This window comes from Portunus trituberculatus, chromosome 33 (genome assembly GCF_017591435.1).
Source record: "Portunus trituberculatus isolate SZX2019 chromosome 33, ASM1759143v1, whole genome shotgun sequence".
Classification (NCBI taxonomy): Eukaryota; Metazoa; Arthropoda; class Malacostraca; order Decapoda; family Portunidae; genus Portunus; species Portunus trituberculatus.
In genome coordinates, this window is record NC_059287.1 from 3721053 (window position 1) to 3736052 (window position 15000).

Below are 15000 nucleotides of genomic sequence, written 5' to 3' on the forward strand. Positions count from 1 at the left end.
ACAACAACAACAACAACAACAACAACAATAACAACAACACAAATAAAGAATGGTTTTATTACTGTCAGAACTTTATCCTGATTTATAAAAATTAGAAAGGAGGAAAAATTTGACGTGGAGTTTGCCGTGAGAAAGAAAATGCGAGAAAATTCCTGAATCGCACTGAGGCAAATGGATAAAAAAAAAAAAAAAAGCCGCGCGTTGAGAAAAATGGAAATGGCGGACAATTAAAATACTCAAAAAATGGAAGAAGAAAAACCCCAAAACAAATATTCCCCCAAAAAACGGATGATATTTTTTTTATTCAGAAAGGGAGATAAATAATGCCAGGCTTCCACATAAAGAATAATAATAATAATAATAATAATAATAAATAACGCAAAAAATGCAATAATAAAACAATAATGTAATAACAAGTCTCACAAAAAGGTCCAAAATGAAAATTAATAAGATTCTGAATAAAAATTAATAAAAGTTCGAGATAGTTAAGGAAAAAAATAGAGAAATGATGAGAAATGGAAAAAAATAATACAAAAATACAAACAATACAACACTAATACAACAAAACACGCTAATAAAATAATGCAGTAAAGCGAAACACGTAATAATGACAACAGTCTCCCACAAAACAAGTCACGAAATCAAATAAATGTTAAGATTCTCAATAAATTTAATAGCAAAGTTCGAGTAAAAAAAATAATAATAATAATAAATATGACAAGTAATAATAAAGTGAATAAAAGAAAGAAATGATGATAAATGAAGGAATAAAATACGTAATAGTAAAATAAAGTGAATAAAAAAGAAATAACGATGAATGGAGGAATAAAACGCAATAATAAAGTGAATAAATAAAGAGAAATGATGATAAAAGGAGGAAGAAAACACGAAATTGTTAAATAAAGTGAATAAAAAAGAAATGACGATGAACGGAGGAATAAAACACGCAACAATAAAGTGAAGAAATAAAGAGAAATGATGATAAATGGAGGAATAAAAACGGAATAATACAATAAAGAGAATAATAATAATAACAATATTCTCTCAAAAAAAAGCTATGAAATAAAAGGATAAAATAAAAAGTTTCTAAATACAAAGAAAACTGAAGGCGTTAGTGAAAGAAAATAAAGAGAAAATAAGAAAAATAGAAAACTAGAATAACAAGAGAAATGAAAGTAAACAACACAACAACAAATGATACGCGAATAAATCCACTTTAAAAAAATATAACAAAGATAACAAGGAAAATAACCGAATAATACAATACAAAGGAAAAAAATTAATAACAAGGCCAAATGTTAATGATAAAACAATTGTTAATGAAAACTAGAAAACGAAAAAAAAATATTAAAAAAAATCTCAAAAATTATAAAACATTTAAAGTGAAAAATTGAAAGAGAAGAGAATAAAAAACATAAATAAAAAAAGGAGATATATTCGTACATGCAAAAGTGAAAAAATGACATGAAAATTAGACACCAAGAGAATTAAATGCAGGAAATTAAAATACGTCTAAATAAACAGCAGGAATGAAAAGAGAAATGTGATTAAAAGTACGGTAATTTAAGTATGGCCTTCATTAATGCACGTTAGTTAATAAGTACAAAATGAGAGAGAGAGAGAGAGAGAGAGAGAGAGAGAGAGAGAGAGAGAGAGAGAGAGAGAGAGAGAGAGAGAGAGAGAGAGATGAGAGAGAGAGAAAAGTACGGTAATTTAAGTATGGCCTTCATTAATGCACGTTAGTTAATAAGTACCAAAGAGAGAGAGAGAGAGAGAGAGAGAGAGAGAGAGAGAGAGAGAGAGAGAGAGAGAGAGAGAGAGAGAGAGAGAGAGAGAGAGAGAGAGAGAGAGAGAGAGAGAGAGAGAGAGAGAGAGAGAGAGAGAGAACCGCAAAAAATAAAAGGAAGTGACATAGCCGAGTTAAAAAAATAATGTACATGTGGGCTTAATAAAATGTTATGTACGTTTGAGCCACAACACAAAAATTTATGTACGTATGGCACAAAAAAAGACTTATGTACGTATGAGTCGAGATTTGCTGACGTGTGTGTGTGTGCCAAAAAAAGAGAAAAGAAGAGAAAAATAGCCATATATAACTAGGACATAGAAAAGTAGTGAAATAATAATGAACCCCAAAAAACACTAATATATGTTTATGCATAAAAATAAATAAATAATGCATAGCTTCATTTAATCCCCCCAAAATAAACTGAGCACAATCATCAATTTAAGATAAAAAAAAAAACCCACAAATCCACAAAAAACTATACATTTCTATACAACAAAGGCAAAAAAAACGAAAAAAAATCTTTAAAACACCGAAAAAATATGAGTAATGAAAATAACTAAAATGAGGCAGAAAATACTAAAATAATGTGTTAGATCCAAGAAAAAGTAACATAAGGGCAAGGCAAAGCAGTGAAGCCCGCCAAACAGTGCAGCGTGAAGGGAGCGGCGCCCCTCCTTCACCCTAAGTGCCATAATTACCTCACACTAAAATTACGAATGTTATGAGCATGCAAATGACGTTAAAATGATAATGATATGACCACCATTTAAGAAGATCCTCACCAGCTGCCTGCATAACGTACCCACACGCACGCACGCACGCACGCACACACACACACAGACACACACACACACGTTTACATTAATAAGAAACTAAATTGTCTTGTGTTTTGTAGTAGTAGTAGTAGTAGTAGTAGTAGTAGTAGTAGTAGTAGTAGTAGTAGTAGTAGTAGTAGTAGTAGTAGTAGTAGTACAGCAACAACCAGCAGCTCCAGACACGCTTTCAGCCTCGCCGCCGCCTCCACTACTACTACTACTACTACTACTTATACTGCTACTACTACTGCTATTACTACTACCGCTACTGCTACTATTACTTCTACTACAAATACTACTACTACTATTTCTACTGCTGCTACTACTACTACTACTTCTACTATTACTACTACTACTATTACTACTACTACTACTACTACAACTACTACTATTACTACTACAACTACTACTACTATTACCACTTCTGCTGCACTGCCGGTATTCAGTGATAATTAACAGGTTGGCATTAACAAATTACTTTCCAAGGCTTCCAGGAGTAACAAAATAAGGGAAACAAACATCACACTTATTTATCTCTTGCCATCCCCCTCTCTCCCTCTTCCTCACTCTCCAATCTCCCTCTTCCCTCACTATCTTTTTTTTTCCCTCTCGTTCCTTTACACTCCCTGTCTCCATCCTATCCTCACCTTCCTCCTACTCTCCCGTGTTTCCTCTCTCAATATTTACCTCCCTCATCATTATCCTCTTCTCTTTTTCCCTCTTTTCTCCTTCCCACCATTTTCTTTCAGCTCTTTCTTGTTTCTCTCCTGTTTCTACTCCTTTTTAATTCCATCTTCCCTTTCCTCCTCCTCTTTCTCTCTCAACCCATCCAGCTCATCCTTTCCTTTCATTCCCTTCCATCTTCTTCCTTCTCCATTTTATTCTTTATTTGCCTACTTCTGTCACCCTCTCCCTTCCTCCTTCCTTCCCTCACTCCTTCCCTCCCTCCCTGTCTTTCCTCCTCCTACTCCTCATTCCCCGTCTAATCTTACAATCCCACGCAGAGTGAAATAGCAACTGCATATCCAAATTAAATGAAAAAAGAAGAAGAAAGATTTAATGCAAAAAATAAAACACAGCATTACAAGAGAGAGAGAGAGAGAGAGAGAGAGAGAGAGAGAGAGAGAGAGAGAGAGAGAGAGAGAGAGAGAGAGAGAGAGAGAGAGAGAGAGAGAGAGAGAGAATTAAAATGACAATAAGTTTCTCTCACTTCAAATACTTCTCCCAAAGCAAGTTTTTTTTCCTCTCTTCTTTTTTTTTTCTCTTTTTGGGAAACATTAATTGGAGACGGATTTCTTTTTCCTCATCTGAATCGTGACTGTGAAGAAAGGAAAGAAAGAAGGAGGAAAAATAGGAAGAAAGAAAGGAAGGAAAAAAAAGGAAGGAAGAGAGGGAGGGATAGCCAAGATACAGTAAAGATAGGTGGATGGGAATGAAAAGGAAATAATTGATGGAACGAAGGAAATATAAAAAGAAAATAGGAAAAGGAAAAAAAATAAATAAAAAATAAAGGACAGTTGATAGAAAACCGAAAAATGAGAGAGAGAAGAGAGAGAGAGAGAGAGAGAGAGAGAGAGAGAGAGAGAGAGAGAGAGAGAGAGAGAGAGAGAGAGAGAGAGAGAGGAAATAACGATACATACATACATACATACATACATACATACACAAACAATAACATAAAAAAAAAAAAAGCAACAAATACATCAAAAAGGAAAAAGGAAAACCCAAACACACGCATACAAACATATAATACATGAAAATTAATAAATAACTAAAAAAAAAAAATAAATAAATAAAAATATTACCAAACAAAAGCATAAAATAAAGAAAAATAAAAACAGAAAGGGAAAGAAATTGAGAGAAAGAAAGAAATTGAGAGAAGAAAGAAATTGAAAGAAAGAAAGAAAAATACAAAGCTACATATCTGAATTAAGTGACAACATCTGAGCACAAAAGAAAGAAGAAAGAACCAGGCAAGCGAATAACATAACAAGATTAAAATGGAACAAACAAATAAGAAAGGCTGAAAGAGAAAATGCAAACAAAACAAAGCCAGTGTATAAAGTGTCACCCTCCCTCCCTCTCTCTCTCTCTCTCTCTCTCTCTCTCTCTCTCTCTCTCTCTCTCTCTCTTCCCATAGTTTAGTTTTATTCCCATCATTATCACCAGAGAGAGAGAGAGAGAGAGAGAGAGAGAGAGATAGCTCGTCTACATTTCCCTTTTCCATTATTATTTGCATGACACGAACATTTCAGACACTTTGCTTTCAGTTTCCAGAATGTTTCGTACATGGGGCAGCTGTTTCCCCTCGCCCTTTGCTCATTCCCTTTACCCTCTCTTCTTTTTCCCTTCCTTTTCCTGATTTCCTCTCCCATTTTCTTTTCACTTTTCTATCTTCCCCTATTTTTATTTTTTTTTTATTTACTCCAGTTTTTTCTTCCTTCTTTCTCTTCTATCTCGTTTTTTTTTCCATTTCTCTCTCTTCCTCTTTTTCTCTAATTTTGTTTTTTTCTTGTATTTCTTTTCCTTCTTATCTTTTTTATTTATTCTCTCTTCGTTTTCTTCTCCTCTTCACCGACTTTCTTTCTATTTTCATTTTCATTTTCTTCTCTTCCTCTTTTGCTCATTTTTTCTGTGCGATTCTTTTTCCTAATCTCTTTTCATTTTCTCTATTTTCGTTTTCTTCTCTTCACTAACTTTCTTTCCATTTTCTTTCGTATTTCCCTCTCTTCCTCTTTTTCTGCTATTTCTCTTTTTTTCTGCGTATTTCCTTTCCTTCTTATTTTCTTTATTTTCCTTGTTTTCTTCTCATTTTACCTGATTTTCTTTTTCCTTTTCTCTATGTCGCTTTTTCCGTTTATTTTCATTTTTTTCTTTTCCCTACATATTTCCTTTCTTGTTTTCATTTTAATTTCCATTTTTAATCTATTTTACACTATTTTCCTTATTCTATTCCAGTTTTTTTTTCTCCTGTTTTCTTTCTCCTTCCTTTATCTTCTCTTTACGTCTTCTTTTCCTTTCTTTGTCATTTTTTTTACTTCCCTGCTTGATTTTTCACATTTTCCTTTTCCGTTTTCATTCTTTCCTTTTCCTGTTAATTCCCGTCACTTTTGTCTCCTTTCCATGCCTTCCCATTTCTTTTCCTCATTTTTTTCTTATTTTCTTCTCTTTCCTTTCCTTTCAACTCTTCTCTTTCCTTTTTCTTTATCACTTTTTTTTACTCTTTTTACTTTTTCCCCTTTCCTTCCTTCCCTTCCCTTCCTTACATCTTCCATTTCCTCTCTTATTTTTTTTCCTTTTCTCAACCATCTCTTCCCTCTCCATCATTCTCCTTCACTTCTCCTTCCCTTCCCTTTTCCTCTCCTTGCTTTTAGATAGCTGGAACGATGAAAAGAAGGAGGAAAATACGGGTAGATATGAGATGTGGCGAGGAGGAGGAGGAAGGAGATGAAAGCGTTGAAAAAGAAATATTACAGAAACTAGAAAGAGAGAAACGTATGAGATGTGAAAAATAGAAAAAAATATGAAGGGCCTGAAGGTAAATATTTTTTTTTTATAAAGACGATGCAGGGAAGGTGTGATATTGTGAAAAATAAGAAAAAAATTGGTAATAAGATAAGATATATTCAAATTTTGGTGGTGACACAAAGATATCAACAGAGAGAGAGAGAGAGAGAGAGAGAGAGAGAGAGAGAGAGAGAGAGAGAGAGAGAGAGAGAGAGAGAGAGAGAGAGAGAGAGAGAGAGAGAGAGAGAGAGTGGAATTCTCAACATATGTATAAACCTTTTGTATGAAGCATTGAAGTTTATAATATATACTTTTTTTCATTTCTTTCACTTGTGATCTTATTTATATTTTGAAGGCGTTTCCTGCGCTTTCTTTTCTTCTTTTTTTGCCTTCACAAATACATTTTCCTTCCCATTACACGTAAGAGTCTTGCCACTTCTTTCCTTCGCTTTTGTGTCGACACGGTAACTGCGCTTATTTGTTGCGTGTGTGTGTGTGTGTGTGTGTGTGTGTGTGTGTGTGTGTGTGTGTGTGTGTGTGTGTGTGTGTGTGTGTGTGTGTGTGTGTGTGTGTGTGTGGTCGAGAAAGAAAAGAAGAGGGCAGGAAGGTAAAAACAAGCGTTATAAGAAAGTCACAGTGAAAGGAAGGTAGGGAAAGATACAGGAAAGAGGAGTTTGGAAGAGAAGACTTGGAAAAAAAAAAAGGAAACAGAAGGAAATTGAAAAGTAATGATGTGTGTGTGTGTGTGTGTGTGTGTGTGTGTGTGTGTGTGTGTGTGTGTGTGTGTGTGTGTGTGTGTGTGTGTGTGTGTGTGTGTGTGTGTGTGTGTGTGTGTGTGTGTGTGTGTGTGTGTGTTTGTTAACTGGTTGGCTTATGAAATTAACTGTATATTGAGTGAAAACATTTGAAACTGAACCAACAAACAAAATTGGTATCGTTCCGCGTACCCAGAGGGCTGGCGAACACACACACACACACACACACACACACACACACACACACACACACACACACACACACACACACACACACACACACACACACACACAAAGGAACACAATGACAAGAATTTTAAAACATCTAAAAGAGAAAGAAAAAAGAAAAACTTTAAAATACATCAAGAGAAACATTTCGAACTGAAAAAGAAAGAATAAAATGAAAAAGAATAATAAAACATCAAAAAAAGAAAACAGACAGTGAAGAAAGCTAAAAATTAAGTTGTAATATTAACTTCGTGTAAATGAGACGAAAGGTTAGGGTGTGAGGAAAGATAGTGCCATGCTTAGTGATGTGAAAGTATTATGGTTCTCCTTATTTCCTCCTCCTCTATGCTATCATGTCTCTTTACCCGATAATTAGTTAGCCCCTTCAGTACTAGGACTCATTTTTACCTTGATTTTTTGGGGTGTGATTAAACGATTTCATTTGCGTCAAGAAGGGTTTATGGAGGTCGGAAGATGAATGGCCTCAGTCTTCACTATTTTGATCCTCCACATAAGTTTCTGAGGCTGTATAAAATCACCAAATAGTAAGTAGAATATATATGGAAACGCTTCATGGTACACTATAACCATTAACAGTAAAAGTGTGTTTCTATTAAGGTGGCACTGTCAACGCTTACTACAATATATCAAGGTGTCTTATTTACGAGTTTAACAATATAGTGCCACATTACAGTAAGAGTGCCAACCTTACGATATCATGGGCTCAATTTTATGGTGCCTTGCTTACTCGTATTTGTAACATTATGGTGTCATGATGTGCTTGTGGTGTCACTCCTTTAATCAGCATTATGGCGCCTTGTTTACTGTGCAGTGACCACCACCACCACCACCACCACCACCACCACCACCACCACCACCACCACCACCATCACCATCATCATCATCATCATCATCATCATCATCACCGTCACCACTATTTGTACTGTTATTGCTACCACTCCCCATGCTCCTTTACCTCGTCCACTACTACTACTACTACTACTACTACTACTACTACTACTACTACTACTACTACTACTACTACTACTACTAATAATAATAATAATAATAATATTTCTACCATCACTACTACTACTACTGCTACTACTACCACCACCACTGCTACTGCTACTACTACTGCTACTACTACTGCTACTACTGCTGCTTCTACTACTTCACTGCTACTGCTATCTACTACTACTACTACTACTACTACTACTACTACTACTACTACTACTACTACTACTACTACTACTACCATCACTACTACTACTACTACTACTACTACTACTACTACTACTACTATTACCACTATTACTACTATCAAAACTACTACTAATACTACAATTACAAATATTGCTACTACTACTACTACTACTGCTACTACTATATAAAGATAGTGAGCCTCTTCCATAATACTCATTGGTGCTGTATGTACATAATTACAACGCTGCTGTGTTATATTTCCAGTGCAGAACAAAGTGAAGGGGTGAAGTGAATCATGATGTTGACAATACCGATACTAACAGTGAAATTGTGAGAATGACAGAAGACTTAAAAGAAAATACCCAAAAAATCAGAGAATATGATGCAGAATTCAATAGAAATTAAGTGAATAATGATAATAACTCTGGACAAAAGACAGTAAGAGAAAAGAAAATGATAAGAGAATATGTGAGTCTTTGTGGAGAAATACATACATGAAAACGCTGAGTGTCGCCTTAAGAGAAGCTTACGTGTGTGAAAAATAAAGCTGTTGATACATTAATAATATGAAGAGAATGAAAAAAAGTTGGGTAGCAATAGAAAAACATGTATGGAAAAATAATAGTGTTAAAATAGAATAGTAAAGTCACTGAAGCATAAAAAAATATAATACTAAAGAGTCAAATGTTAAAACGCAATGCTGATATCACTGTACCATTAGACAAACAGTGACTAGTGAATCGTAAAAGAGAAAATACAAATGTCACTGAAGCATTAGAGAAAATAATATCGTAGTTAACTTATGTAGTGAAGTGTCAAGAGTGAACATTAATGATACGATGACTGTTGAATCTTACATAAATACTGAAATGAAGTTACTATTGAGGAAAAGTTAGTTAAAGAAACGCTGATCGAAACTGTTCAGTAAAAAATGAGTATCTAATAATAAACACGAAAAATACGAAAAAAGAAATTAAAAAAAGAATAGAATCGGAAAGAAAACGGACCAACAGTTCAGAAAGTGATATAAGAACAACAACAAAGAAAAACACAACACAAAAGCAAAAAAAAATAAATAAATACATAAAACTATACAGTAAAAAATGAGTATCTAATAAGACACGAAAAATAAGAAAGATAAAGAAATAAATAAAGGAAAAGATTCGGAAAAAAATACGAATCAATTGTTTAAAAGTGAAATGTAACAAAAACAAAGAAAAAAAACACTACAATGCGATAGTAAAAATAGGAAAAAATGCAAAAGAAACTAGACAGTGAAAAAGGAAAAATACGAAAGATAAAGGAAATAAAAAAAAACAGAATATGAGAAAACATGGATTAACTGTTTAAAAAAGTGAGATATAACAACAACAACAACAACAACAACAACAACACTACAACGCGAGAAAAAAAACCACTACAACGCAAGAGTAAAATAAGAAAAAAAAAAGGCAAAAATAACGATACAAATGTTTACCTGCAAAAATATGTGAGAAAAAAAAAAACTAAATCAATTCGAGTGAAAAATTCGAGTTGAAAAAGAAAAATCAAACAAAATAATTACGTGAAAAGTAAAAAAGAAAATCATTGGAAAAACAAAAGAAAACAGTACCAGAAAAACAAACAAACAAGTGCAAAAAAAGTAAAAAGAAAATAAATAAAAACACAAATCCTCTTAACAGAAAGAAAACGATGGAAAATAAAACCAACATGACAAAGGTGACCAGAAAGTGAGTGAATCTTAACGGAAAGGTCACATCTCTCTCTCTCTCTCTCTCTCTCTCTCTCTCTCTCTCTCTCTCTCTCTCTCTCTCTCTCTCTCTCTCTCTCTCTCTCTCTCTCTCTCTCTCTCTCTCGCTAAGGTCAATGAGGAGTCCGTTTGGCAAGATGATCTCACCTCCATCACAGAGAGGGAGGGTCAGATGGCCTTGTCAAGTCTTCCTTCTACTAATCCTGGGTGAGTAGCAGAGTATTTTTCAGACAATCTATCTTTAAGGACAGTTTGTAATCAAGGTTGGCATTCTGAAGTATTCTGAGTTGTTTCCATTATTCTCAAGTGACGGTGGAAATTATGAAGACTTTTATTACTTTACTGATTTCTTCTAGACTTTTCACTTATTTATGTTCGTCATTGTAAGTTAACCCAACATTTCACCCTATTAAAAAAGAGAAATAAGCAGATTTAATACTCACCAATGGCCATGCAGCGAAAAGATTGACCTCGGAATAGTTTATCTTTATTTATTTATTTTTTTATGTAGGAAAGAGGGCCAGCCAAGGAAAAAAAAAAGAATATATTAAAAAAAAGCCCCACTTGAGTGCTGGTTCTCTACAAAGAAGAAAAGCGTCAGCAAAAATTAGGGAGAAAATATCTAGATAAATAAAAGCTAAATAAAATAAAAGAAAGAAAATAACAAGGAAAAATATCAAATCATTGTAAGTGGAACCAATATTTCAAACACACACACAAGATAAGGCTGGTATAATACTCATCAATGGCCATAAAGCAAGAACACAAAATATTAACAAGGAAAACAAAGGCTGGTATAACGTTCATCAATGGCCATAAAAGCAAAAAATCAAAATAGTAATAAGAAAAAAAAACATCATTCTGAGTTGTTATTTCCATCATTCTCACAAGACTCCGGTGGGAATTATGAAGACTTTTATGACTACTGATTTGTTTTAGAGATTTTATTTACTTACTGTCAAGGGTAATTTTATATTCAAGGTTGGCATTATCAAACATTTCCAGTTATTATTCCTGCAACCTTCAGCAGGATCAAGTGGAAATTATTAAAACTTTCTGGACGCTACTTATTTGAGAAGATTGCAGTGGAAACTATTAAGGAGTCTAATGGTATTTTTGTGAGTTCAATGATACTTTGACATGCACTAATGGAAGTTATTGGAGCTTTCAAGGATGTTTCCGTGATGCTAGCGACAGAAAGGACACCTCCAGTGAAAGTTAATAGGTTTTTATAACACTATTAATAAGACTCAGTTGGAAATCATAGGGGCATATTCGTGAGTTCAATGATTCTTTGAGATGCACTAATCGAAGTTATTGGAGCTTTCAAGAGTGCTTTCGTGATGCTAGCGACAGAACGGACTCCAGTGAAAGTTAGTTGGCTTTTATAATACCGGTGGATATTATAGGAGCTTGAAAGGGTGTTTTTTGTGATCTTAGCGACAGTTTAGGTGACCATAGTGGAAGGTACTGCGGTTTTCGAGGTGTTTATATACTCTTGCCACAGTTTGCAAGGCTGTAATGCATGTTATTTTTAGGATTCTTGTGTGAAATTGCTTGATTTGCTTTAGGCGTTTCATGTGTTTGTTTGTATAAATGGACTTTTTGTGTGTTTCAAGTTTTATTCTCTAAGCCATTTGCAAGTTCTTCTAGAAAATATTTTGATTTACCATACCTTCAAGTCCTCCTGTAAATGTAATATTTCGTTGTGGCCAATAAATATCTATCTATCTAGTCTATCAATTTTCTAAGGTTGTTAACTTCAATTTGCTTATATTTCAATCACAAATGTATAGCGTCAATAGAAACACACACACACACACACACACACACACACACACACACACACACACACACACACACACACACACACACGGAAAACCAAACTAGTCAACTGTGATCTTCAAAAATTGTCCTAATATCAGACAATATACAAAACAAATCAAATTAAATATCGGGCAGAATTTGTTACTCACACAGACAATTTTGTTTCTGAAAGTCTATGAATTAATTATGTTGTGAATCACATCAAACAAATTCTTATTTTTGTAAAACTGCGAGAGAGAGAGAGAGAGAGAGAGAGAGAGAGAGAGAGAGAGAGAGAGAGAGAGAGAGAGAGAGAGAGAGAGAGAGAGAGAGAGAGAGAGAGAGAATGCTTCTACGTACAAATTATCAAGTTTCAAAAATACGACTAGATTTATCAGTGAGAAGTCTTGCCACGATACATAATTATATACATTGCAAGTGTCAAACGTGCAGAAGAGTAATTAAAGAGAGATGATGGAGAGAGAGAGAGAGAGAGAGAGAGAGAGAGAGAGAGAGAGAGAGAGAGAGAGAGAGAGAGAGAGAGAGAGAGAGAGAGAGAGAGAGAGAGAGAGAGAGAGAGAGAGAGAATATGACTCAATTTACCCTCTCTCGAGTTTTCTCCCCCAAAATGTATCCACACCCAAATACTTCCACCTTCTTCCATTCCAATTCCATCTTTTCCCGGTCCTTTCCTCTCTTCTTTTTCCACCTCCACATTTTCCTCCATTCTTCCATTATTACCTCTATTCTCCCTTCCCTCTTTCCTACATCACAATATCTCCTGCAATCTACCTTATACCTACTCTCTCTCTCTCTCTCTCTCTCTCTCTCTCTCTCTCTCTCTCTCTCTCTCTCTCATCAAGCCTTAAGTCCGACCTACCCATCTCTCTCACTCTCTTACTCTCCCACTCCCTCTCTCCCTGGCCAAGACAGCCACCTATTCTTTTACTGGGAGCGAGAAAGAAGGCTGGTAATCCTTTCATCCGCAGCGAGAAAGGAGGAGGAGGAGGAGGAGGAGGAGGAGGAGGAGGAGGAGGAGGAGGAGGAGGAGGAGGAGGAGGAGGAGGAGGAGGAGGAGGAGGAGGAGGAGGAGGAGGAGGAGGAGGAGGAGGAAGAGGAGGAGGAGGAGGAGGAGTGGAATGCCTAGCTGCGGAATGGTGTGGTTTTGTTTCTTGAAAGAGAGAGAGAGAGAGAGAGAGAGAGAGAGAGAGAGAGAGAGAGAGAGAGAGAGAGAGAGAGAGAGAGAGAGAGAGAGAGAGAGAGACGGGATCCTTCACAATACTGCTTCTTTTATGTATCTCTCTTGATTAAAGGAACACTACACAAGCTTAACAGATGAAGAACATTACTTTATTTTACTCCATCTAACATATGTAGCTTTAGATGGACTAATTACCCCTTCTATACTGGGACACATTTTTTACCTTGAGATATCTGTACGATTAGACCATTTTATTGACATTAGAAAGGTCTATGGAGGTCAGAAGATTAATGACTACAGTCTTCACTATTCTAATTCCCTCCACTAAGTTTCTGAAGCTGTATAAAATAACAATAGAGTAAGAAGAATGACTATGGATACGCGTCACGGTACTCAAAGGTTTAATTACAGAATGTATTATAGACTGTCAAAAAGAAAAAAAATTAAATAAATGTAAAACACGTAGAGATGAATTGAATAGATTACTTGTTATCCTAATATGACTTTACCGTTCATTGAGTTCCTATTTACCTTTGTCTTCAGTGAATAATTACTAATCAATCTTGACTCCTTCGATACCAAGACGCATTTTCATATTCATTCTGCTTGCTATTTGGTCGTTTTGTACAGCTTCAGAAACTTGTGTGAGGGGATTAAATTAGTGAAGACTGTGGCCATCAATCTTCTGACCTCCACAGACCCTTCCTAATGTCAATAAAATGGTCTAATAGTGCTCAAACCTCAAGGTAAAAAATGTGTCCCAATAGTGAAAGGGTTAACAAACAACGAAATATCTCTATAACTTTACTTCTAATTATCTCTACCAAACCCTAACTAGTCTTGCATAAACTCTGATCTAATCTAATCAAACGCAGAATAACCAATAAAAACGATCCAACTCCCCAACTCCCTCTGATAACATAAGAGCATCAATTATTTAAACACTTACAAATCACACCTCGACAATCATTACTCCAATCAACCTGAGGAATGACATACACCTTAAATAACCTAAACTACATAATTACTCACCCCTAACCATGACATTACGTTTTACTTCAATGAGATGAAAGAGCGACTCCAATGACCCATCTTCTTTCACATAAGCCATAAGGGAGCACGTAAATTCCCGCACTCTCGTGTAAGGGGAGACTCTGCCAGCTTCCTTGATGGACCCTAACAGCTTTTAAATGATCGCACAGAACATTACACGCCATGCAAATTAAACACCAGACGGTCGTCCAGAGTGAGGTAAAGCACACACACACACGCGCACACACACACACACACACACACACACACACACACACACACACACACACACACACACACACACACACACACAGTAATTAGTTATTTTTTCACCACATTTTTTTTCCTCTCATATACACTTAGTATTATTAGAAATTATGTTGAACGAAAAAAATAATAATAAATAAGAAAATCATACTTTTTAGACAACATTGGAAGGAAAAGTGAAGAAAAAATCAAACTCATAACATCAACATCCATAAAAAAAAAAAAAAAAAACGGGATGGGAAGAAGGGTGTACTGAATTAACCACCCTAAAGGAGAGACATCCCTGGACCACACCCAAGATACAAATGTTCCTTGAAAACCCCTTCAAATGAAAGTAGGACGAATAAAACAAATCACAGGTTGACAGAGACAATAACAGCAGTACAAAGTTGAAGAATCGACCAGTAAAAGAAACGAAAGAATGAGGAAACAGGTTAACTTTTGCATTAGACATATGTACAGATAGTAAGACGAATAAAACAAGCCATAGGTAGATAGAGACAATAGCAACAGTATGAGGTTGTAGAGTCCACCAGCAAAAGAAATGAGAGAATGAGGAAACGGGTCAACTTTTGCATTAGAGAGATGGACAGAATTGAAATGAAAGAAAGTATAAAGCCTGCGCAACGAGGGCGCCGGAAGAT

The 15000-nt window shown here is 35.2% G+C and overlaps 1 protein-coding gene and 1 long non-coding RNA gene across 2 annotated transcripts in view; both read left to right on the top strand.

Moving 5' to 3' along the window:
* The window catches only part of LOC123512261, a 21428-nt gene extending 12478 nt beyond the window's left edge, over positions 1 to 8950 (top strand). The window contains exon 2 of the long non-coding RNA XR_006677053.1: positions 8565 to 8950. This is a non-coding gene — a long non-coding RNA (uncharacterized LOC123512261). The remainder of the gene's footprint in view (positions 1 to 8564) is intronic.
* An 826-nt stretch (positions 8951 to 9776) lies between these two features.
* The window catches only part of LOC123512293 (neuronal acetylcholine receptor subunit alpha-10-like), a 166818-nt gene continuing 161594 nt past the window's right edge, over positions 9777 to 15000 (top strand). The window contains exon 1 of the mRNA XM_045268624.1: positions 9777 to 10257. Within this exon, the coding sequence (XP_045124559.1) occupies positions 10167 to 10257 (91 nt within the window). The 5' untranslated portion in view covers positions 9777 to 10166. The remainder of the gene's footprint in view (positions 10258 to 15000) is intronic.